This window comes from Apteryx mantelli, chromosome 6 (assembly GCF_036417845.1).
Source record: "Apteryx mantelli isolate bAptMan1 chromosome 6, bAptMan1.hap1, whole genome shotgun sequence".
NCBI lineage: Eukaryota > Metazoa > Chordata > Aves > Apterygiformes > Apterygidae > Apteryx > Apteryx mantelli.
In genome coordinates this window covers 15306022-15329688 of record NC_089983.1, presented here as the reverse complement: position 1 = coordinate 15329688, position 23667 = coordinate 15306022, and the positions used below count along the sequence as shown (strand labels likewise).

Sequence of the window (23667 nt, the reverse complement as noted above, 5' to 3'; positions counted from 1 at the left end):
AAAGATGTCACCAACAAGGAGTCAAGTTATGGTCTCTGTTGTTGTGAAAGTTAGGAATACCAGTAACTTGTAGCCTGCCAGATTTTAATTCCAAGTATACACATTTTTCTCTGTTTCAAGGGGGGCTGTTACTGGCCTTTTGTATGCACTGAATGTTTAGAGCAATTTTTCTGCTCATAAAAATAATATCAAGAGGCTGACAGCAATAGCCAAGATGTGCATAATACAGACAGCTCCTCCAAGCACATTCCTCCTGACTTACACCACATCCTTCTAGTCCGTTCCTAGAGCTTGTGTGAACAGATAAAGCAGGTTAAAGGTTACAGGCGCCCTAAGCTTTCTCCAAAGACCTTAAACTGCAATTCAACTGCCAGGACTATTCATTAGAATTGGCCATAGTGAGAAAGTGAATGTAGACCCAATTTTGGACATTTTCCTTGCTCCTTGGAGGAGATCTAAAGTAAGAGTAAGAGATTCCTGACTTCAAAGCAAAACAAGCAGACAAAAAGCACTCCCTTAGGGTAAGTCTGAATATCACCTACTCTGTAGTGATTTGATTTGGGGTTGTCAGTAAGGCTAATTCTTGGGATTAAAATTAACATCTGAGAGGAGGAGTGCTATCCAATGTATGAGCAGGAATAAGCCTTTTATTTAGGCTTGAGTCAGAAGTTTGGTCATGAGCAGACAAGATCTGTGCTGGGACTAATTTCTGCCCATGTTGAACTTTCTCTTGGGGAGTTATGGTGAAGGCAGGGGTGGCAGCTGTGATCAGCAAACTTGTTTCGATTTCCCATCTGTTTGAAGGCATTTCCATAGGCAAGCAGCTATGCCTGTACAATACAAATGAAATGTATCACCAGTGAGCACACTGCAGGAGTAATTTTATTTAAGTTGAGGGGAGCAAAAAATATGTTTCACTCAAGTCCTTGGAAATACGTTTTAGGCATCTTCCTCTTCTCTCCTTTCCCACCCCTCCCCAGTTTCAGTCTAAACAATTCCATGATGATTTCCTTCGTGAATAGTCCTACTTGTTTGTGGATGCTTTCTCTTCATTCATTTTCAGACATAACCCTCAGATTGTCACAGAGCCATATGTATTTATCCTTGTGGCATTTGAAAGTATGTAAATGATTTGCAGATGTTCTACCGTACTGTAACCAAACTTGGCTCTGTCAGTTTAACACATGCATGACAAAACCACATTGGCTCTGAACAGGACTCAGCACAATAAGCTCGCTAGGTTCTCCTTCTATGTAAACACTTTTATGTCCTTATTAATTAGAAACAGGAGCCTGGGGTTTTTTGGGGTTTTTTTTGGTTTTTCCAAAGTTCATATGATAGGAATCAGTTCAAATAATGAGGCACACGCAACATCTTAGTGGTCTTATGATAATACTGCCAGGGATCTGAAATTTATTTTTGGAAAATACGTGTGTGAGCGTGCGCGTGTATACATATGTGTATATATCTATGTGTATATATATGTTTATATAAAAATTAAAGAAGCATAACTAGTAAAGCTTCCTAGAATATTTTATGTGGTGCATTTACAGTTAATGCATTTCTGTATATGTTTCACATGTCATATCATTGACCTTAAACTTAAGTGAATATTTTCTTGCCCTTACAACTTGAATATCTTTCAGCATGAATAGATCTTGAAGCTGCTTTATGAATTGGCAACAGCACTGTGTTTTACTGAAATAAAAATATGAGAACAATATGTTATTAATTATATAAATCACCAGACAAAAAATCCTTCAGGTTGGCCATAAATTAAGTATGTATCAGTAACTTTTATCTTATAGCACTACTTCATAATATGGCACTATTTGAACTGGGCAGGTAGGGAATAATTTCATTATTGATAACTTACTGACAGATAAACTGGCACAAGTAAGTGAGAACATGGTTTGGCTACATCAGTTCAATTACTCAAGAGTTTCTTGATGGAAATTGCTCCTCTACTGTGCAGATCAACAAACAAATAATTGGCAAAATGTCCTTTGACAATAAATCACCACAATCTGTGGTTCCACCACATTTCTGTGCATGGACATCACACAGGTTTTGGACTGGCAGTTGGTACAGAGGCCAGGAAAGAGGATGAAGAGAAGGCAGAAGGTAATGAATAAAGCCCTCTCTTGCACAGAAGGAGGTGTTTACAAGTTGCAGTGATGATGGAGTAAAGAACAAGCAGAGATTTCATCTCCTTAGCAGACCCATCTCTCAGGGTTGTGATGTTACTGGAGAGTAGTGGGAAATTCAGAGAAATGTCAACAAAAATTCCCTAAGCTGATTGAAGAAGTCAGGAATGTTGCTGAATTGAGCACTAGTTGGTGTGGACTGCTTCATGGAGATAAGGATATGGTCTGACTTGGTACATATAGTTGAAGCTAGTTCCCCTTAATAACTCATCAGCATCTCTTTCAGAGTCCTGATCACATTCCATCTCCAATTTATACCACTTAAAACTGCCCCAAAAGACTAGACTCCTGTTTTTTGTTTAAGTTTCCTTGCCAACCAAAATCTCAGTCCAGTGGAAACAAATCCTGCTGCATTTGTCCTGCCCCATGTGAATGATGTGGTAACATTTATCCCAGATGAACTTTTCCATTTAATTCTTTTGAGTATGACTTTGTGTCTGAAAGGATTTTGCAGTTATTCTCAGAACCCCCTTACAATTCAAGCTTTTTTGTTTTTTCAAGAATATTCTGTGGTTCCTTGTACTTTGTAATTCACCTTTCTTGCATCTTCAGAAAGATGTAAAAATAGCTATTTCAAGTAGATGCTTCAATACACCCATGGGAACTTGATTTACTGCACTGAGTCCTCTACTGATGTGAAGGAGGATGTTTCTGTTGGTTATCTGCCTTCCTCTTGACTATAATTGTATAAATGTAAAAGCTAAGTATAAAGACAGCAGATTCTTACCATGTTGCTATTCTTATTTGCAGGGTCTCAGTCTTCTATCTCCCCTGACCTTTCAATTCTCTTTAGAGAGAAAATATTTCAAACATATTCTGAAAACTGGGACCTTCTTTTTCTCTCACCTTTTCATTGTGTAATTAGGATACACTAGCTGTGTTATCGCAACTCAATTTAAAGTTTCCGTAATCTGGATTGTGAGGTGTATGTAATATAAAGGCTTGAACGTTGTGAGCTGGTACTGAGGTTTCAATGCTAGATCTGAAAGTTCTCAGTTCAGTTTCTGTTTCTTCCCCTGAAATTTTATTTGACGTCCGTCAAAATTGTTTCATCTTTATGTCCCTCCTCCATCTGAACAGTAAGGACTGACAATTCTGCTTTTCCTTCTATGCTTTGTGTGTGTGTGTGTGTGTTTGTGTGTGTGTGTGTGTGTTTGTGTGCAATTGCTTAGCTCCAAGCAGCAAAGCACTTAAGCATAAACATAGCTTTACTGGTACTGAAGTGCTGAGATTATATAACTGTATGTTTGCACAACACCTAGAAGATGAAAACCAGAGCATCATTTGGAACATCTAAACAGTATGATGATACGAATAATGATAGTACCATTTACCATAACAGAAAGAGCATGTGTGTTCTGGCTGCGGTCTCTTGTTTTAGATAATTATCTGCACGGCAGATTGGGAAGAATTTTAATTAGCTCCAACATACAAATCAAAAAGCATGACACTTTGACAAGGAAACATTAATTTTCGAACTGGAGAATTAGGAGCTGAAACTGTAGGATGGATGTTGACTGTAATTTCTGGAGGAAGCAAAAAGGTCAATAGTTCTACTAGACTTTGTGCAGCATTAGGATGATTAGGTTGAGGTATCTTTTTTAAAAAGTCTTTTAATTGCAAGATAATGTTAGCTCTTCAGAACAGAATCTTGGGCTGAGGCTAAAACATGATAGTTAGTGATGTCAGTTCAAAAACTCATGCTGATTAGAAATTATTTGACAGGAAACAGATATTATACTGGTGTTGAGACACTTAAGTACAGCTGTTGTGGAATTTGTAACTTTTTTCATCTTGAAAAACATCATCCTTGTTTCCTAATCAGCTTCTGTCACTCCACTGTTGTTAAAATAAACATCCATTCTATGCAAACTACAAGAAGAACAAGCATTTCTTGGAACTTTCTGGTTAAATGGATGCATTTTTTTCTTGGGATGATTCTGCTTGCCATTTATCCCTGGCACTAATGGAGAACGGGGAGAGAGAAGCTCCTGTGTCTAATTCCAGTCAGCACAGTAAAGTCTGTTTGTCGTGAGGGATTTCTTTATTCCACCTTCCAAGAAAGGGCCAAAGAAATTGTATTGTGCAAATAGAACCTAGAATAGCATGTGTCCTTTTCTATTTATACTATTTTTTCTAAATTCAAATATTCATGGTTTTTCTAAGTGTCTGTCATTTGAGCAATGGAAAATGTACCTAGATTTTCTGAACTTAAATGAAGTGTTGTTTACCACCTCCTTGGCATTTACAGTGGGAGTAATATCATCATTGCCTCAGGGGACGAAGTTGGAATACAGTTAAAGCTCAGACACAACTGAGTTGCTCTGTACCAGCTTAGACACAGCAAATGAAATTGGCCATAGAAACAGGTAAAAAGCATGGGTCCGAGAATCAGTAAAAGCAGTTTTAATGTGTTTTTTTTTTTTTTTTTTTTTCTTGTTGACCTGCTCTAATACATTCAAGGCACCTACTGCCCTTCAGTGTGTACCCAATCATATCAGATATGGCAGTAACAGGGTTGCGCTTAGCTACCTCCTTAACATGGCTGTTTTCTGTGCTGGACCATCATTGTCCAGGCAGGTATTTCTCTAACTCTGATAGGAGTATGTTGGAATAAAAAATCTACTACAAAGTACCCTAATGCACTGCTGATAAATTGCTTGCTCTTGAGCTAGCATTGAGCTTTGCTAGTGTTAGATGTTCGTGATATGTTGCCCCTTGTTAGAACACTTTCTCACTGAAGAGAAAGCTCCTGCGTGTCGGTTTCAGTCTGGGCTTGATTGCTACTTGCTGTGAGGCTTTCCAGGAGTCTGTTCACCTTTCCCTCCTTAGTTCTTACTTTCTGTCTAGTCAGACTGAAAGTCCCACTTGGGTAGATGCTGCCTCTCATTTGTACAGGTAATACTTGGGACAGCAATGCAAATACATGGTACCATGATGACATTGATGTTTCAGGACTGATCGGTTTATCCGGAAGTATGAGCATCTATGGATAGACTCACCAAAAGGTACTCATGACACCCACCTAACCTTGTGAACTGTTTTCCCTAGATGACCACAGTTTGAATTCTGTGGAGAAGGTTTCTGCTCTGACTTCGTTCCTGAAAATGCTTCTCTTCCTTGATGCCAGACACCAGTCAGCTAAGGTAATGTAAATGCTCTTCAGTGCAGATTAATCTTTCATGTTATTTGGCCTTAATTTTGGTATCTGCTGCAAAAATCCCCGTAGCCTAACATCACCTTTCCATTCTGTATGTCCTTTCCTCCCAGTGAACAAGTGCTTTGATTGTGTTTTTGTTGGTACAAAACAATGTTTTGCCTGAAAGCCAACATCTATTACATCCCGTGATAAGGTACTAGTAACTGAAAGAGTTTTCAGAAGCATGGATGTCTGGATTTATATGTGAGGTTTTCCATTCAAGTTTGATCAGACCTGATTCTGCTTATATTGTTCTATTTGTAAGACAGAATGGTCTAACTGTAGGTGGAATAGCTGAAAAGATTACCACACCATCATTTATTTTTATAAGGATGGGTAATTTCAAAGAAAACCAGAACCAATTCCCCATGCTTCCCTCTACAGATTGTAAAAATATTCTTAAATAATAATTAGATACCCTAGCTCAGCTTTCATATGAGCAATAAAAATAACATAAAGTCATTCTGCATGTGTGTGTGTGTGTGTGTGTTTTGCTTTCTACATAACAGTGCAGATAGGCAAAAAGAATTAGCATTTTGATAAACAACAAAGATCATTAAATATTTTTAAAAGTCTCAGCTGAACCAGAAGTTGACAAGTGCATGAGCAGCTACCTACCTGTGTTCAGTCCTCTCTCTATCTTCATCAAAGCTCAGTCTGTGTTTTTTCCACAAAGCATCTGATTCATGAAACAGCCTTACAGGAATTTAATTAGCAAAGGATTGTGCAATGTGTGAGCATTTTGGGTTTCGTCAGGTGTTTGGAAGAGGAAAACTAACAGATGTTTGATTCAGAAGTGTCCAGTAGAAACACATCACAGCTCACATCATTTTTCAGGCTGGGATAAATCTTGGTATCACTCCCCCCCCTTTTTTTTTTTCTTTAGTGACCTTCATAACTGTGTGTCCAATTTAAACTCATTTGAGTAGAGAGAAAACAATGTTACATCTGGACCTCTGCACTCACTCAGGACCCACCATGGCAGACTTTTCTCACAGGAAATTCTCCAGGGTGTCTTTGCAGGCCTGGGGTTGTGCTCAACATCCTCTGTCTTACAAAGGAGACTAGAGATGTGCGAGCACCAGGGGAAGGCATTTTCACTCTTCAGCATAATCTATAGGCTTCCCCCCGTCACTATAAGAAAGACATTAAGGTGTGCGTCAAATCCAGAAACTCTAGTTTAAGATCTGAAAGCCTTTCCCCAATATCTTCTTATCACCACTGAAAACCTCAAATAAAACATGAATATTACATAAATAAGACTGTAGAATGAAAACCTCCCCCTTGTGCTTCAAGGGTCAGATTACATGTGCTACCACAACACCCTGAACCCCTCAGGCACTCAGTAGGCCTGCAGGGCTCTGACATGCTTTCAGCCAAGCCTGAAATATGGGGTGAAACCAGTGTTGTTAACTCCAATCTGAAGGGTACAAGGCACTTTGGCATTGAAAATGCAAAATAAATCCCCAGTGTTCTGTTGAAGTAACTACTTCTAGAGCCCAGCAGTTGTTTCAGGAGAGACTTCTGCTCTAAATTGTGGTCATCAGAAATAGTCATGTCTGTTTGGGGGAGAATATGTGCTCTCTGTGAAATGGAGGGAACCTTTGGACTCAGATGAACTCCCTGCCTGTGAGAGGGACCAAGCAAAAGCAGCTACTTGTGTGCTCACCATCACATGGTAGATATTAAGGATGGAAAAACCTGTTAGATCACTTAATCAATGTTTCTGTCTTTTGTCGGAGTGAAAGGTCTCTGTTCTGTGCCTAAGGGCTTTTTAGCTAGCCTAAGTCTTGGATAAATTTATGGAGAGAATTCTAGCCCCAGTGGGAAGATTCATATATAATCTGAATTGTGTCTGGAGTTGTCGTTTATTTAAACACTTTTCCTGGATGTCATTTTTCCCATTTCAGATGCAAAAAGTATCAGGTGAAAATTAGCAACATAACCTTTACCCAGACCTTCATGAAATGTTCTTGTTTTCCTCTTGCTTGCAGAACATTAATATTTCTCAAAAACACACAGCTCTCCTTTATTAGCTCTCCTATAATTAGATGCCTTTACATGATCCCAAGGTGACACATTTATGGATCATAATTCTGCTTATACCAACAATGATATCAACTGTTGGACTGGCAGCAAGCTTTTCTTAGTGACACACATCCCAAGGCAAGCAAAAGCTAAAATATTTCATTAACACAAAAAGCAAAGAAAACACTTTTTCCTTATCTTTATTAAGTCAATGAACTTCCATAAAGATGAAGGGCAAAGCTAAAGTTAAAACTGTGTTAAAGCAAACATTCAAGGAGAAAGAGATTTGGTACCTAGAGTGTTTAAATGACCGTTGTCCCACCCAGTATTTGTAACAAAGGTTCCCGTTAGCTCCTTAAGCAAAAGGCCCTTTATGCTGCTTATTGTTCAATCATCTTGTTAGGGAAGCATTAGTCCCACGTTTCACAAGTGCTGTGGTACGGTAATAACATTTGTATAATAGGAATAGTATCCCATCAAAAAAAGCTTTGAACTTCTCCATTCCTTCAGGACAAAATGAAGTAACAAATCTTGTTTCTATAGATTTGTGCCTCATGAGTTAGGCAAACTTCGACTTTTTTGCAGTTGCAAAATTTGTAAGAGGAGCCTTCCAAATATGTTCTCTTATGTCTAACAAAAGCCCTTCCCTCAGCCAGACCCTGGAGATGGTCTGTGTCCTCTACCTAGCAATCTGTTTTCACTTAACTATTTCTGAAATGTCCATTCTTCTATCAACTTTGGTTGAAGTCTGCTAACAGATTTAAAAGTTGCAAGGAACATGAACCTACATGCACAAAAAATTACCTCCTACATTGTGACTGTTACAGTCTCATTTCCTTAGGGAACCAGCTGATTAAACCAAAACAGAGAAAGCTCTTTGAGTTGTCAGGAGATACTGTGTAGCCCAGAAGACTAAACTTAGTAGCACTGCTTGGCGAATGAATGCTATCTCATACCAATTTAGTGGCTGGGTCAGGTCAATCTTTTTGTTTTGCTGAAGCATAGGCTGGGTTGTGAGATATGCTTGGTTGTGTATGGGTAAGAGTTGTATGATTATTGCGGGAATACGACCGTCTCCTGTAACACAGAGTCATGGTAAAACGAGGTTCAAAGAGACCTTTGGAATCAGGCAGGCCATCTCTCCCACCTCAAGGTGGGCTGATATATGCTTATATCATTGTTTGTAACTGTTTGCCTTTCTTATTCTCAAATGACTCCATTATCTGCCTAAGCAAGCTATTTACAGAACTACCCTACTGTTACCTGAAGGTTTTGCTAATAATTCACAGAGTTTTGAAAGTCACAAGCTTTACCATCATTTATATACAAATGAGAGTCCATCAGTTTCTGTATAATGCAGGAAGATATAAAGTATTAATCTAGCAACTGTGTTTAGTCCACTAATACACACCTTCCTGGTAAGGGACATAAAGATTCCTTTTCTATAGTGAGGCCTGTGAAATACCCAATTTCTGTTCTATCAGAAGTGGGTAAAGAACAACATCCTTTCAGTTGTGGAAGAATCTAAAATCTCTGCCTGAAGTTTGAATCTTAGTTTGCAAAGTTGAAAAGATGGTGTTCTAGTGGGAGTACCTGGAAGCTGAATACTAACTGCAGGAACAGGAATGTTATATTCACAAATATTTGCTTCTATTCCTAACTACATAGAAAGATTTGTTTTCCATCCAGTCTGACTGATTTTTTTATAACTAGAAAACTAAAATGTTGTTAATGCTTTGCAATTGATTTGCATTTCAGCATCCAGCTGAGATTCAGGATATTTTGTATGTATTATCTTAGACTTGTGGCAGTCCTATGCAATGGTAAAAGGTGTTATCCACATCTTGCAGACAGAGGTACTGAATCCAAGAGGCTGTTGTCCAAAGCCAGCTACAGAACCTAGATGTCACGATTCTCTTCTTCATTTTTATTAACCACATAAATAGCCCCCTTTCTTTTTCCATGCCTTACCATACGAATATGCCCAAGATCAGCATTGTGCAGCTTGAGACTTATTCTGGTTCAGTTCTCTGGCGTTTTTGCTGAGGATGGAAATAGCAAAAATATACTTGTGAACAACAATCATGGTTCATCATCAGACAATTAAGGTCCATAAAGATTTGAGGAAGGAGAGGTGTTCTATTTGGTCTAAAGGGTTCTTCACATAGTTTTTTTTTGTGTTATCTTATGTTCCTGGAAGACAAGCCAAGAAAGAGCCAAACTTTGAAGCAATGTCATTCTTACTTACCTAAAGTAGCATCCAGGAATGTTTAATTTCTTGCAGGAAGACTGTTGTAGCAGGTCTGCAGAGCGATGAACTGTGAAGTGGTATAGCACTTCAGTTGCCTCAGGCCAAGCAGGCAGTTGCAGAATCCAGTTAGATTTTGGCTCTTTGATTTGAAACGTCTGTGTAGGCAAAGCTGGGCTTTAGGAACTGTGTCTAAAACATGGCACTAGTTCTGGAGACTTAGTGAGGGTTGAACTTCCTAAATGGCCAGCTGTATTACCACCAAAATGCAGCCTCTCTCATTCAGCGCTATTGTGATTGGCATGTAGGGATTCATCTATTTCTAGGGCCATCCTTCTCAATCATCCTCAGTATGAAATTATTCTTAGTAGAGAAATAAATTACAGGTGAACATTTGCATGCCTACGAAGCTAAAAGAACTTAATTAGCATTTCAGATTTAAGCACCCAGGCTAGGAATTGTTATAGTTTTGAGGTAGAGTTTATTTTATGTACCTTCCTTTATTTATTCATCCCGTCCATGTGTTCTGAGGATCTCTAATTGTGCTATCATGTATTCCTTTTTTGTATTTTTCATCACCAAGTGCACAGCATGGACCACACTTTGCAAATGTTTTAATGCATTTCCTTTCCTCAGGGAATGATTTTACAGGGGGGCTATGAACTTTGATTAATGGTTAGATCCCATTTTAGCTGCCACTACTGGATCAAAAATAACCATGCCATAAAGCCCTGAATTGCTACAAATTCACTTGCCAGCTCAAATTCCTGCAAAACTTTCAAGGGGGAAAATCAGTCCCATAGATCTTTTTTATGTCGCATCACATATTATCTGTCCTTTCCATCCTACATCTGTGCCAAAAAGCTTCCTAAACACTACAGTGTGTGCTCTGGCTAGTTCAGTGGGCATGGGCTTGTGTAGTCACACCTCATCCCGGTTAAATCTGCGTTGGTAGGTGGTGTGGTATTGCACTGATCTAGCATTCAGGATCACAATACCACAGCTTGAGGTCCAAAGGCTTTAGGGTAATGCTTACTAATTTGGAGTTCCAGTTTGAAACGGCTAAGGTACAGATCAGTTTGTTTCTTTGCAGAAGACTTATTCCTCCAGAGCACCTGCATGTTTAAACACAGGCTCCACTTATCTGCAGCTCACCTTGTACATGATTCTGAAGACAGAATTTACAGTGAACACCTGAGAAAAATCAGGTTTAAATGACTTAGCATTGTGCAGGAATTCTCTGTCAGGGGCAGGGACAGGATCCATTTTTTCAGGGCCCTGTTCATTAGCCTTGTGACAATCTTTTGTTTTCCTTCAGTTCACCGCCTCCTTTGAAATATATCATCTACCTCCTGCCATAATTGTTGCAAAGGATCTGGAGATCAGTCTTTTTTCCTGCATAGCCTTGATTCATTCTAGAGCAGATCTGTTCTTTGCACTGAAAAAGGCAGGGATCTTGTGGGAAAAATAATATTCTATCATGGAAAGGCTGTGTGAAAATGTGTGGGCCTAAAAGTGCAAATGAGTCACCCTAAAATCTCTCTGATTTGAGTGCTTGGCTATGCAATCTTAATACGCTCTTAAACTCTTTTTATGTGTAATTATGATTAATATGCCTACTAAGCTTTGCAGTGGGACCTAAGAGGATAATTCAGCTGGGTGCTTCTGGAAATGGGGCATAAGTCATCTGGGAACGGATCCATGCACCTCGGCATAACCTGGGGATGCTAAATGAACAGTCCTACCAGAGCTTACGGTAGGGAAGGGCTATGTGTGTGTGCATTTGCACACCCTGTTGTTCATACTTAATTTGCCAGGTGTAAAAAAAAACAAAACGCATATTGAAAAGTGAACAATCCATTCCATGGTGTCATAGTTACTCATGGGTTGTCAGCAGAAGGGAACCTTTAGGTTCACCACACGGAGAACCTGACCTGACAGTTAAAGTAACTGACAGCACTTGTAGGTTGTTATTATTTAGTTGGTCCTGCAGGAGAGGGGGACAGACATTTTGCCCCTGTGTTTCATAGGATGGGAGAGAAATTCTGAGACTCTGCACTCCTGATTCCAGTCCAGGCTCTTGTGGGGGAATAGACTCTGGTGGACCCAGGCTTTTCTGCCCATTTCTACTCTGAGGTGAATCTTCTATTCCCTCTTTTGTGTCCTACTGTGCATTCATCCCCTTCTGTTTCTCCTGGCAGTATCAACACTTCCATTCAGCTATCCGCTCTGTTGCTCTAACAAAACAAGTGGGCTAGTCATTGAGGTGTATCTACAAACTGCTTTAAAGATACCCACAGTAAGCAGAGACAATCATTTGTTGAAAATCTGGATCTACTCATTTTTTTAAATGGCACAATAAAGATCTCAATGGTTTGTTTCATAGATGAGATTGTTTTGCTTGCTCTGCAAAAACTCTCCTCAGCTATGACCTCAGACAAGAAAGCTGAAAGAGCAGCAAAATCTGTTATAAACATCTAGTACAAACTCTGCACAAATGTCTAAACCTTCTGGGCTACTCCCCATGCTGGAGATGCAAGTTCATAATGGCTCCAGCTCTCTGAATTTCCAGACCTGTTTCATATGACAGTAACCTGATTTACAAGGACAGAAGCATATCAGAAAAATTTCCTGCTAATCCTGACAGGAATATCCATTCTTGTTTTCAGTATCAGTGATTGCCTCTCCTCAGGGTTGGCAACTTGTAATCTTCCCTAAAGCTCACCCTGTGGAGCCAAAGAGTGTTTACTGCCTGCTGATGCATCTGTGAGTGCCCAGTAACTAGCCTATGTGCAGAAACTCATGCAATTGAAGACCTTTCCAAGTTGCCTGCCTACATCATGCCCTGGGAGCCTAACTGCTTGTTATTCAATAATCTTTTCCATATCTTTTCATGTATGGGGATCATCAAAGTTCTTACACTCAGGACTTACAGCTGCTCCTCTGGTGGATCTGCTGTGTTCCTGCACCACTTGGCTGACCATTCCTTACACAGATATGGAGCCTCCTTTGTTAAGAGGCGGCTGGCTAAGAAAGGGACTCTGGCATAACAAACCATTGCTAATGTTTCCTGCCTTGCATTATTAATCATAGTAACTTAGTTCTTGCTATCTAATGTATGGCTTAAACATACCTGGGAAAGCCCTTCTAAAACTTTGGACAGATGCCTCTGGAAAATCTCCACATCCCTTCCTGTCTGTAGTGTAAAACTTCCTGTTCCAGAGGAAAGCATAAGATCATATGCTAGAAGAGGAACTGAAAGCCAAAATACCTCAGTTCTGTTGCAAACTCTGCCATGGACTTATCATGGAGAGATCACTTTGCTTCCCTGATGCTCAGTTTCCCTTTTTCTTTTGTCTGTTTGGATCACCATCTCTTTGATAGGTGTAGTCCCTTATTATACATGTTACCTAGCTTGTGCCTCTGCCACAGTGCAATTAAATAATGCTTTTTTAGCATCTTTGCAAATGAGCCTAAGCCCTTAAGTGCTTCATGGCACTCTGTTAGTGATAAATGTATACTGGTTGCAGAAAAACAAAGCTTATTTCATCAGTTCAGAGGCTAGCCAGAAGTATCGCTGCCTTCCTATTCGTCCATCATTCTTACATACATAGCTGCAAATGATGCAAAGCATTCCTGCCACTGCTGTATCCCTCTGCAGTAATAAACACGTGCCTTGGAAGAATACTTCTGGTCACTGTTTGCAATTGGAGGCCAGCTCACTGTAAGGTCATTTAATTAAAGAGAGGGGTTCTGATACTGGTTTCCTACCTTGGTGCCTCATAAAATGGGACAAGTGAGTATGGTAGCTTCTAGGCCAAATCTAGGGCTGCTGGAAATGAGTGCAATTCTGTTTAGATGAAAGGAGTCATAGTTATTGTTACCATTTCTGAAATATCATCTGAATGCTTAATTAAATAAGCAAAGTTCATTATTACAGTGCAGAAGGAAGAAATCTGGAAGTGCAATAGGCTCATAGTTATTAACCTGTTAATGGCCTTTAAAAATAAAATTACCATGTTATTAATTACATATGTTACCTCAAGGGTACTGTGTGTTTTGATGCAGGTGCACTTCAGAGCAAGAGTTGTGCCCTGTGCAATAACCTTAATAATAACGTCACTTAGCACTGGAAAATAACAAGGCGGTGGCATTTGCTAGAGTACAAGAGTGTAGAAAACTGGTACAAAGTGTGAAAATGTAAATCAGGTGTCTGCCAAGCCAGGACATGTGTGAAACAAATGTTACTGCAATGGTGCTGACAGGTGTTAGTAGCAGTATCAGCCAGCATTTGAATTTTCTGCTAATGTTTTTTAGATATATCTTTCCATTAAGTGAATCACAGCTTTTATATTTTTCCATGTGGAAAGCTTCTGACCTTTCATTTTGTTGTATAATAACAGATCAGGTACTGTAAAGTTGTGACTGGTTCTGACCCAGTCCAGACCCTGCAGACCCTGGAAAGGGGGTCCTGCCTTCCTTCCTGCCTCCAGCTCCCCATGCAAACTTTGCAGCATGGGCAGCAGTGGATCATTCCCTCCACTGCAGTGGGACCTAGCCAACTGAGAGTGACTGCATGTTTAGACAGATATGTAGGGAGTCCACCTGCCCTCACTAGGACAGACCAAAAGGGGAGATCATTGTGAAGGTGATTGAACACTGAAATGAAGTACAAGTCCTATTAGATCTACATCTCTTGTGTTGACTCTCTTGACATGCAGAGCTTCTACATGGAGAAGCAAAAAGCCATGTGGTGAGGCAGATGGAAATGTAGAAACCTCTGAAATTTTGGGGAAGGGATGGGAAAAGAAAAGGCATAGAGACATTTACAGTCTCAGTTGTGGCACAGCCCATTTGTTTAGAGCAATGCAGAAGGAGTTCTGGAAGCTAGGGTGGGAGTAGGACTTGAGGACAAGCTGATGGAGGGTTTTGAAGGTGACCTGGTGGTTTCCTTGGAGGTGAAGCACTGGCTCCCTGCTTCTTGCATGTGAGCAGGAATGTGTCCTCAAAGGACACCTGTATGCGCAAACACAAGACTTAATGTCTCTGAGCATTCTGCCGTGTCATCCGACTCAGTGTGAAAGAATGAAAAAAGCATCTACATTCTGGGATTCAACCTTCACCATGTTAAGTGTGACCAGTGCTCTCTGTCCTAGACAGCTGTCCTTACATTTGTACGTGTGTTAAAACACACACTGGCCAGACAAGTTGATTTGTTGAGGCTTACTGCATTTCCTCACAAACCTTGTCACTGTGTGTGATTAAAAACTTGTAAAGAAGAGAGCAGATACTCATCTACACATGGAGATTGCTGAAGTGTGGACAGAATGGTAAATGAGTGGCATTTTAAGCAACAGTAAATCCATATTGCTAGCCTACTGTCAAACAGACACCTATCTGAAAACTTGCATCCATTCTGGTATAAATATCCCTGGAGAGGACCCATGCTGAAGAGTGCAGCAGTGTTTCCAAGAATGGGTGAGCATCTGGAGCAAATCCTTTCTTGTCTCCTATGCAGTCTGACTATGAGTTACCCGTGTGGAAGTGAGAGCAGGGTTTAGGCTGTACAGTCCCTAGGAATGATGCATCTGCAAATGGATCTCCTAATTCACCTTTCTCTCTGTGACTCTCACTTTCTGTTCAGCAACTTGGTAGCCAGTGGTAGTAGACTGTAGGTGTGATGGGAGTCTTGCAGGAGGTACCAGATATCTGTAGTGCAAATGTTGGAGCAGCTGCCTGAAATATGTACATTTACCGTAAAAGCTGAGCTGAAAATCTGTCCCACTGGTTAAGCAAATAAGGAGATGATTAGCATTCAGTCACTGACAAGTATCTTCATAGTGACTGCAGCAGGTTAGATTGGATAATTTTAGCAGAAAGGTAACAAATCCTGCTCTTTTGCTTTGTTCCATTATGTTGGCAACTGGAGCAGGATTTTGCAACCAGTTCAATTGTATCTACACAAAACAAAGGCGTGCTATACCTGCACTACAAAATCTAGAGATTTTTCTTCCTTAATGAGCAGCTGTATGTTTCACTCCCAATGGCCTGACAAAACAGTGCTAGTTGTGGTTTGTGGTGTTCTGAATATTGGACTAGAGATTTTAGTTATAATATATTGGCACTGCAATGCAGGACTTGGAAGTCACTCCTTTGTCTCCGAACATATCTGTTGTAGTCAAGGGTGACAACACAAATTTTTGGAAAAATGCTTCTCTAGGCTTTTTTCTTTTCATGTGAAACTCTTTTTTTGCATTTGGCAGTGATCAGAATGATACTGGACAGGTGTTAACCTGTCCTGTAGGGTTTACTTGGTGAGGAAAAGATTGTACAGTAAAATGCAGGGTCAGTATGCAGTCAAAACTCCAAGACAAACAGGTTTGTACAGTGGCACTGGAAAGGACTGAGCGGCCATCTAACTGAGCAACTGCACATGCATGCACAGTGTGATTCTGCAGATCAGTAGAGTGATTGTTGTATGTGTAAGCAAGGGAACATCATAATAGTTATAAACCTCATTAGCAAAACGATTCCATGAATGATTTGTGGGGGTCTTTGGTGTCCATGCGTTCAGAAGGCTGTAGGACAATGGGAATATATTTAGAAAGAAAGTGATTTGAGAGCCAGGAAGATCTTTCTGATAATAGATTTAAGACTTATTCATTCAGTCTTGGTTAACAGATGACTTGTTCTCTACTTAAAAATATGTAATTGGGGAAAATATTTCTAGTAGCTCTCAGTTTAGCAGAAGGTGACATGTAGGTTGAAAGCTAAAGCTAGACAAATTCAAATGAGGACTGTATCACAGGATTTTAGATATGAAAGTTAGTTAGAGCAATTTCCCTTGCATATGATAGCCTTCAGGGATCTGGAATTCCAAACTAGATATCCCAAATACCTGTTCTAACTTGTGTGCAGTTAGATATTTAGATGGAGAAATGACTGGAGACTATTACTGCAGGATGCCAGACTTGATGATTGTAATAATCCTTTCTGGTCTTAAATCCAAGGGATATGTAATCTGTTTCTTTGATTTTTCCTGTGTTCTTGGGGCCTTATCCTGCACATATTGTCTTTCATTGAGGATTGTTTGTCTAGGGCATCAGATCAACTTCTTTCTGAAGCCTTTGTACAGAGGAGAACAGAAAATCATGACTTTTTTTTCTTTAAAAAAGATGTTCAACACATCTGTCTATAGTGTTTCAAGAACAGTTTGTCAGATATGGCAGCCTTCTTTTTAGTTAGTTTGTACACAGTTAAAGTTAATATTTTTCATAATTAAAGTTAATAATATTCTTCAAAGACCAATATTTATTTCAAGAAGACGCATCCTTTAGGCTGGATGTTTTCTTCGCACTGAGTATTGAGCTCTCAGCAACACTGGTAAGGATTGTGGAAAAGAAGAAAAGCTGCAGAAGACAGTTTGTTAATGTGACAATTGATAATTTGATATATGTGGGTGGGAGTTATTTTATTAGAGCAAATATTTTTTAATAATCTGCTGTCAGCTGTCCAAAGCTTTTCCTGAAGGCTGTATTAGCTATAGGAGCTCAGGGCTTGTAATATTGCTTATAATGCTGAGAAATGATCACTTCAGTTCATAACGAACAAAAAACTTTCTCCTCAGATAACCATGTAATTTAATGCCAAATCCCCTCCATATTTGCATGAAATCAATACAGTGTCATTTGCTGCATCGCATGTTGTTTGATGGAGGGGTTTTTTGGGACTTTTTTTTCCAACAAAATCCTTAAAAGGGGGTTCTGTTTGCTGAATACAGTTTTCTTATTTTCAAAAATCACTTTTATTTTATATCCTTATCCTGACAGCCCACTAATAACTAATGAAACCAGTGAAAGATATAAACTCAGTACTTCCCCAATGAAGGCAATGACAGAGCTATAAATTTCTTTCCTGGAAACCAGTTAAGTGGTTTTAGTTAAATCTCTGAAACTGTTGATAGAGCCAGTGAGAAAAATAGCATGTTTTTATGCAGTTCAGTGCCTAAAGAAAGAAAAGAAAAGAAAGAAGAAGAAAGAAAGCTGCTAAAGTCCAGGCTTCACAGGCCCTTTGTCCCCAGAAACTCAGGAACGTGCTGGACTTTAAAAAAAAAAAGAAAAAAAAAAAAGAAAAAAAAAGGCACACTCCATGGAAAATGTCCTGCTTCCATCTTTTGGTTCCAATTCAAGCATATGTATGTATTTATGTGTGTGTATATATACATAATTTCAGAAATTCAAAACTTGCTGTGGGACAGAATTCTAGTATCCCAATGTTCCCATTTCCCCAGCAAATTCTGCCTGAACTGCCAAGTCAAATTGAAACCAAAACCAATATCTAAGAAGAGAGAAAACTGTAATAAAGCGTTTCAGGTTCGTATTTATCCCTAATGAAACTTCACTAACATATATGTTCTAGAATGAAATGTGGTTTGTTGAAGAATAGAAAACACCTCAGGCATCCTTTGGTGGCACTGCTTCTTGTTTTCAGGAGATGGACTGTGCTGAATGTTCACCATCTCTGTCCAACTTACTTCTGTGTCGCTGCTTTAGTTCTGACATCTCAAGAGAAAATAAGGAGAGTATATAATATCAGGAAAGGGTGGCTGCCAAGAGTTATTTAGGCTTAAAGAATAAAAGATACTTGAAACAATTTCCAGGTGGTTCAGCCAAATATCCTCCTTACAAAGCTAGAACAGTGGCCTGCCCCCTACATACACACTCCCCATGTAGGTGATGCATTATTTTAGCCAGGTGGTATCATAAAATGCTCATGCATAGGTAATAAATTGACATCTGTGGAAGCACCAAGTGAAGCACACATGAGGGTGGGAATTTTAGTTTTGCAAATGTTCCTTTTTCTTTTCTTTCTAAAAAAAATGTAGCTGCTTTCCTAACTAGAAAAGAGGCCCTATGTGCTGACAAACATCCAGGAATCTGAGGAAAAGCTGCTTGCAGGTCAGATTATGGGTCCTGTCTAAAGTCAGGCTGAAGTGATTGGTAAAGGATTCTTCCTTAGGAGCTCTTCTATTACTTCTTCCCACCCGCCACAGTGTCAACTTGGGGCCAGTCAGAGCTTGGTGTGACCTTTGAAATGTAATTGACCTATTATTAAAAGCTCTTAAAACTGGAGATTCGATACTAAACTGGATCTTTTGTGCCACAAATGGTGACACTGAATATCAAAATAGAGTCTGGGAAACTTGTTTAGCCTTGCCAAGAACTTGTAATTCACTGAGAGGTGAACTAGCTCTGAAAATTTTCTGCTGTGATGATTAAATATAATGCTACCTAGTGCCACAAGCCAGTGGCTATTGCTAGCTGGTGTAAATGCAGAGACCTTAGACTAATCAGTATTTCTGAAAAGGAAAGGAAATTTAAAATCAAGAAGACGATATGCAGGTTTGTGGAACTAGTGCTGGTATAAAATTGGATCTATTACAGTTGCCAAATGTCTAAAACCAAGTAAATAAGCTAGAGCCAGAGGGAACAGTACTGAGGCAGAAGCTCCTGGAGTTTGTCTCAGGGTAACTACTGGCCTTCCTCTCTCATAGAAATGCTTTTCTGAAAAAGGTGTTAGCTACATGTGCCAAGTTGTCATGTTACCTGATTTCCTTAACCAAATATTGGTAGCTCATAGAAACTGGAGATCATTGGTTCTAAACTGACGCAGAACAAGATGCGTTCGTCCTCAGTACCCTCCCAGACTAAGCAGACTGTGGCTGTTGTTTGCCCAAAGCAGAGATGAGTGTATAAGGTTCATTTCCTAACACTTCCTGAATGAGCTTAGACAACTGAATCCATTAGTGCCTTTTTCATGATCTGAACACTGGAATACTTTCTGTCTTCTGTTCTTACAAAATCTCCTCTGTTTTAGGAGGGCTGGTTTCTGGAGAGGATTCCAGGCAGCTCCTAGCACACTGGATACTGAAATTGTGTGGGGTCTACAGAAGCTGATAGAGGTCAGAGAATATTAACTTTATTAACTACTATGTTCTCCACTTCTTCTCAGAGAGCCCTTTAAAGACCCATCAGGATTACACAGAATCATAGAAGAGCAGATCTGAAAGGGACCTCAGGAGACCATTTGTCCATTGGCCTTCCCTGAGGAGGGATCAGCTTTTTCTTTGGAGAACCAGACAGATATTTGTTTAACCTGTTCTGACAGCCCTCTAAGGATGGACGTTTCCAGATGATCCCTCGAAGTGTTTCCCTATCATGTAAAAGATATCTAAAGGCCTGGACCTTTCTTGGTGAGACTTAATCTTATTCCTATTTGTGCTGTGGATGTGGGGAATAGTTCACCCCCTTCCTCTTTTCAGCAGCCTTTTAGGTATTTGGAAACTGCTCTCACAACACCCTTTAAAGGTTTGATTTTAAGATACACAAATCTCTGTTTGTCAGCCCTTCCCTGTAGTGCTTTTTGCTCTCTCCAGCCATACTTGTCACCTTCCTCTGGTCTCTCCCTAGCTGGCCCGCATTTTCCTTGATGCATAGCACCCAAAACCAAGTAGGAGATTCCAGATGAGGCCCTGTCGGCATGACAGGGACAGAGGATTTATTCCACGCATCCTATACATTGTTCTCATCTGTGTGCATCCTCGTAGGGTACATCTCCTTGTCTTACCCATGCAAGTCTGAGGTACATAGCCCATCCTCTAACTGATGAGATCAAGTCCTTTATGATTCTCCTCTGGAGCAGTTGCTGACAATTAACCTCCCTTTCCTTTTAGAGTGGGACCTTTCAGTAGGGTCAGTGTCATTTTCATCTCTGGGATCTTGCTCTGTGGAAGGCAGGTTGTGCAGCTGTGTAACTCACAGCTGTTAGCTGAGCTACTGTCTTTTGGGTGTTGGGTTATTACTTACTGAGGTTGTTACCTGTCTTCCTGCTTGTTACAGCTCCCCTATTCAACTGAGCAAAAACACTCCCTCATCCCAGTAGGTGGGTATAGCTGTAATAGACAGGTCACATATTCATAACCCCAAAACTGCTACTTTACTCTATTTCATTATTTACTGCAGGAGGCTGCAGCCTCGCCATGTTCCCCTAAATCACCAAAAACATAAGTCAAAGCTGACTGACACTTCCGGTATCCTTGCAGCTCATGTTAAATGGCAGTTACATTACCTCAAATGAGAGTCCACAGAATAAAGGGAGGCTTCATGAGCTGTAGTCAGAGGAGCTGCCCCAATTTTTGCCAAGTGAGAATATAGTCCATTGTATGGGAATCTGTTGTTGATGTACATTAAGGTCTGGGTCTTGCAAACACGTACACGTGCATAATTTTATTTGCTGGTTGGTGCTATGGCTTAGTGGTTGTCTCTCCCCTTATTCTGACTGAATTCCTCCCTGTCACCACTTTGCAGAGAATGAGATGTGCTTGAGTGCAGTATGTTAAGAATTTGGATCTAGTGCTGAGGTGATGAAAGGGCCAAAAAGAGAGATAGCTCCAAACGTAATTTGAGCTGCTCTTTATTATTTTTTATTTGTATATCCTGTAGGGATTTTTTAAATCTGTTTGTTTATTATAATAAATGCAGAGCCATTCCTTCAATCTGTTTTTTAAATCCTCAATGTCTCAGGTATTCTGTTCAGCTAAATTCATCACCTTTTTACTTAATTCCAAGAAGCAGAAAAATTGTAAAAAGTATTGCTGAATAAAGAGCTGTAAAAGTCTGTTTTGGAAGGGGCATCCAAGCTCTATTTCCCCCCAAATTTTAGAACATAGCCAAGTCACCTAGAAATTCCCATGCCTGTTTTTAAGTCTCTTGATGGAGACACACACACACACAGACCTATGCGCATTTTCAGTTGTCACAACTTTTGTGCATGGGCACCAAATATTAGCATCTCGAGAGGCAGTTTGCATTGGGAGTAAGTAAAAAAAGGTTACTCATAGTGTTGAAATAGGTCTGATTATGGTGTAGCATGAACCAGATTTTTCTTCTCATGGCAAGATCTTCAAGCTTCAGATCTGAAAAGCGTTAGGGGCCTGATCCAGCCTTTCCAGTCCTTCTGAAAGCTGGAGTAGGCCTTCAGTGCACACATGTTGGCCTGCTACTTGCTAAGTCCTTGCTTCCTTGGCTCCTCCATTTTCTGGCACCTCCTGCAATAGATAGATACAAAAAAATGCCTTGGCTTCTAGTTGCAATTTCACATATGGTAAAGTGAGCTCAGCACTTAGTTATGTTTTTTTTTCCTCAGTCCTCCCTCCTGGTGACAATTCCAAGAGCACATTTGGAAAACGGAGGTAGAAAATAGGAAAAATTGCAGCAAACACTAGAGACCTGAAAGTTTGGAGGTCTTGATGCAAGCATAATATGCCAGATAGAAAAACCTCTTCAAACCATCTCTACAAACTCACAGAAGAAAATATAATGCGTGGGTTTCATGTGTAAAAGATGAAGAATCTGGAATGTTAATGCTCTAACGATTAGAGCTTTTGCTATTTTCATGTAACAGATCCAAAATGTTTGGGGAACCTTTCTAACAAGGTTAGTCCTGTCATTAAAAGTTATCATGCTTTTAGAATACATTACATAGCACTTTACTGATACTAGACTTCATTTGAACTCAGGCTCTGCCAAAACCAGCAATGATTTAGCTTTGAGAGGTTTTAGATTTCCTTTCCTTACTGCAAGCCAAAGTCTAGACCAGATCCCAATCTCCCAGAATAAATGCAAATCAAGGTCCATGCTAGGGTCAGTTTATGTCCAAAACTTTTCTCTCCAAGTCCTGTCTATCACAGCAAGAAATACTGTGCTAGAGGCTGCCACTCTAGTTTTCCACTGCAGCAGGTGAGGGTGGCGTTGCCTGAATGCCTGAGGAGGCCTGAGGCTTAGAGCAGGGCTCAGGGAAACCTGTGGAGTCTCCAGTGAAATTGTTCTTTTCCTTTTAGAGAAAAAATGTGAGCTGGGTGTTGCTCACCAGCAAATTGTTTCTAGGGTCTTGAATTTTGCTTTCTTCTTTTAGACAGGTCCCAATTCTGAAAGCAAAATTAAGGGATTTTAATTTGAAGCCCACAGAATAATGATTTTTTAGTTCTTCTAGATACCTCAGAGTTAAGTGCATGACTGCACGACTACCTACTGATGGATGGTAGGCTGTGTGAGGAAATCTGTAAGTTTAACTCCTTTTCTGTTTTAAGCAGCTATTAATAGTTTCAAAGGTGGCTTTACTTTTTTTAGGTTTTGAAAAGATTCTTCAATATGTCAATGAAAAATACCCTGAATCTAGGATCAAAGTATCTGAACATGCAAAGAGGGGATGATTTCCAAGATGGATTTATAAGTCTTTCAGGGAAGCATATCTAGTAATTCAAACTATTGAATTCTGTTGTATATATTCCTCATGATTCAATGACTGATATGTAGTGCAGCAAAAAACTTTATGCAGCAAGCTCATGCAATCAAGAGGAATGTTGTATGCTCTTAGCTTTAAGATTAGTAGAGTCCTGGGGGACCATACAGTACTATTTGTGCTGGCCTGATACAGAGACAGTAGCACTAATAAGAAGGATTAAAATCTATTAGTTAGCCAACACTTGTTGGAAACACAGAAATTGAGTGAAGGAGTAATAGAGCCAATAGGACAGGTGACATCTGTCATACTGGCACAGTCAGTGCTGTACCTGAAAAGGACATTGCCATGCAAAAGTAGGCATTGCTGAGGCAGGTTGAAGAATTTTAAGTTGAATTATACAGTGCTAACATTTTTGAGAGGGTATTCCAACTTTTTGCATCAATGGCAACTTTATGTATCACTTTAAGCTCATTTTTAATGAACTGGAACTTTTCATTTGATCCTGAATATTTGGTGTCATTTTTTTTTCTCCTCTTGATAGAGCACTGCTAAATGTCTTCACCATACAGACACACACACACACACACACACACACACACACACACATGAATTTTCAGTTCAGCCACTAAATTTAAAAAAAAAATCGTTCGTCTGTAGTCATGACCTTTATGCCTAAATGTTTA

The 23667-nt window shown here is 39.8% G+C and overlaps 1 protein-coding gene across 4 annotated transcripts in view; it reads left to right on the top strand.

Moving 5' to 3' along the window:
- The window catches only part of SPATS2L (spermatogenesis associated serine rich 2 like), a 172550-nt gene that overhangs the window by 18015 nt on the left and 130868 nt on the right, over positions 1-23667 (top strand). For 2 of the 4 annotated variants that reach the window (XM_067298882.1, XM_067298883.1), the window contains exon 2: positions 5259-5353. In XM_067298882.1, coding sequence (XP_067154983.1) covers positions 5315-5353 — 39 coding nt within the window. In that variant the 5' untranslated portion in view covers positions 5259-5314. Of the gene's footprint in view, positions 1-5258; positions 5354-19626; positions 19644-23667 lie in introns of those variants that run through there. The other 2 variants (XM_067298889.1, XM_067298887.1) reach the window with 2 other exon arrangements.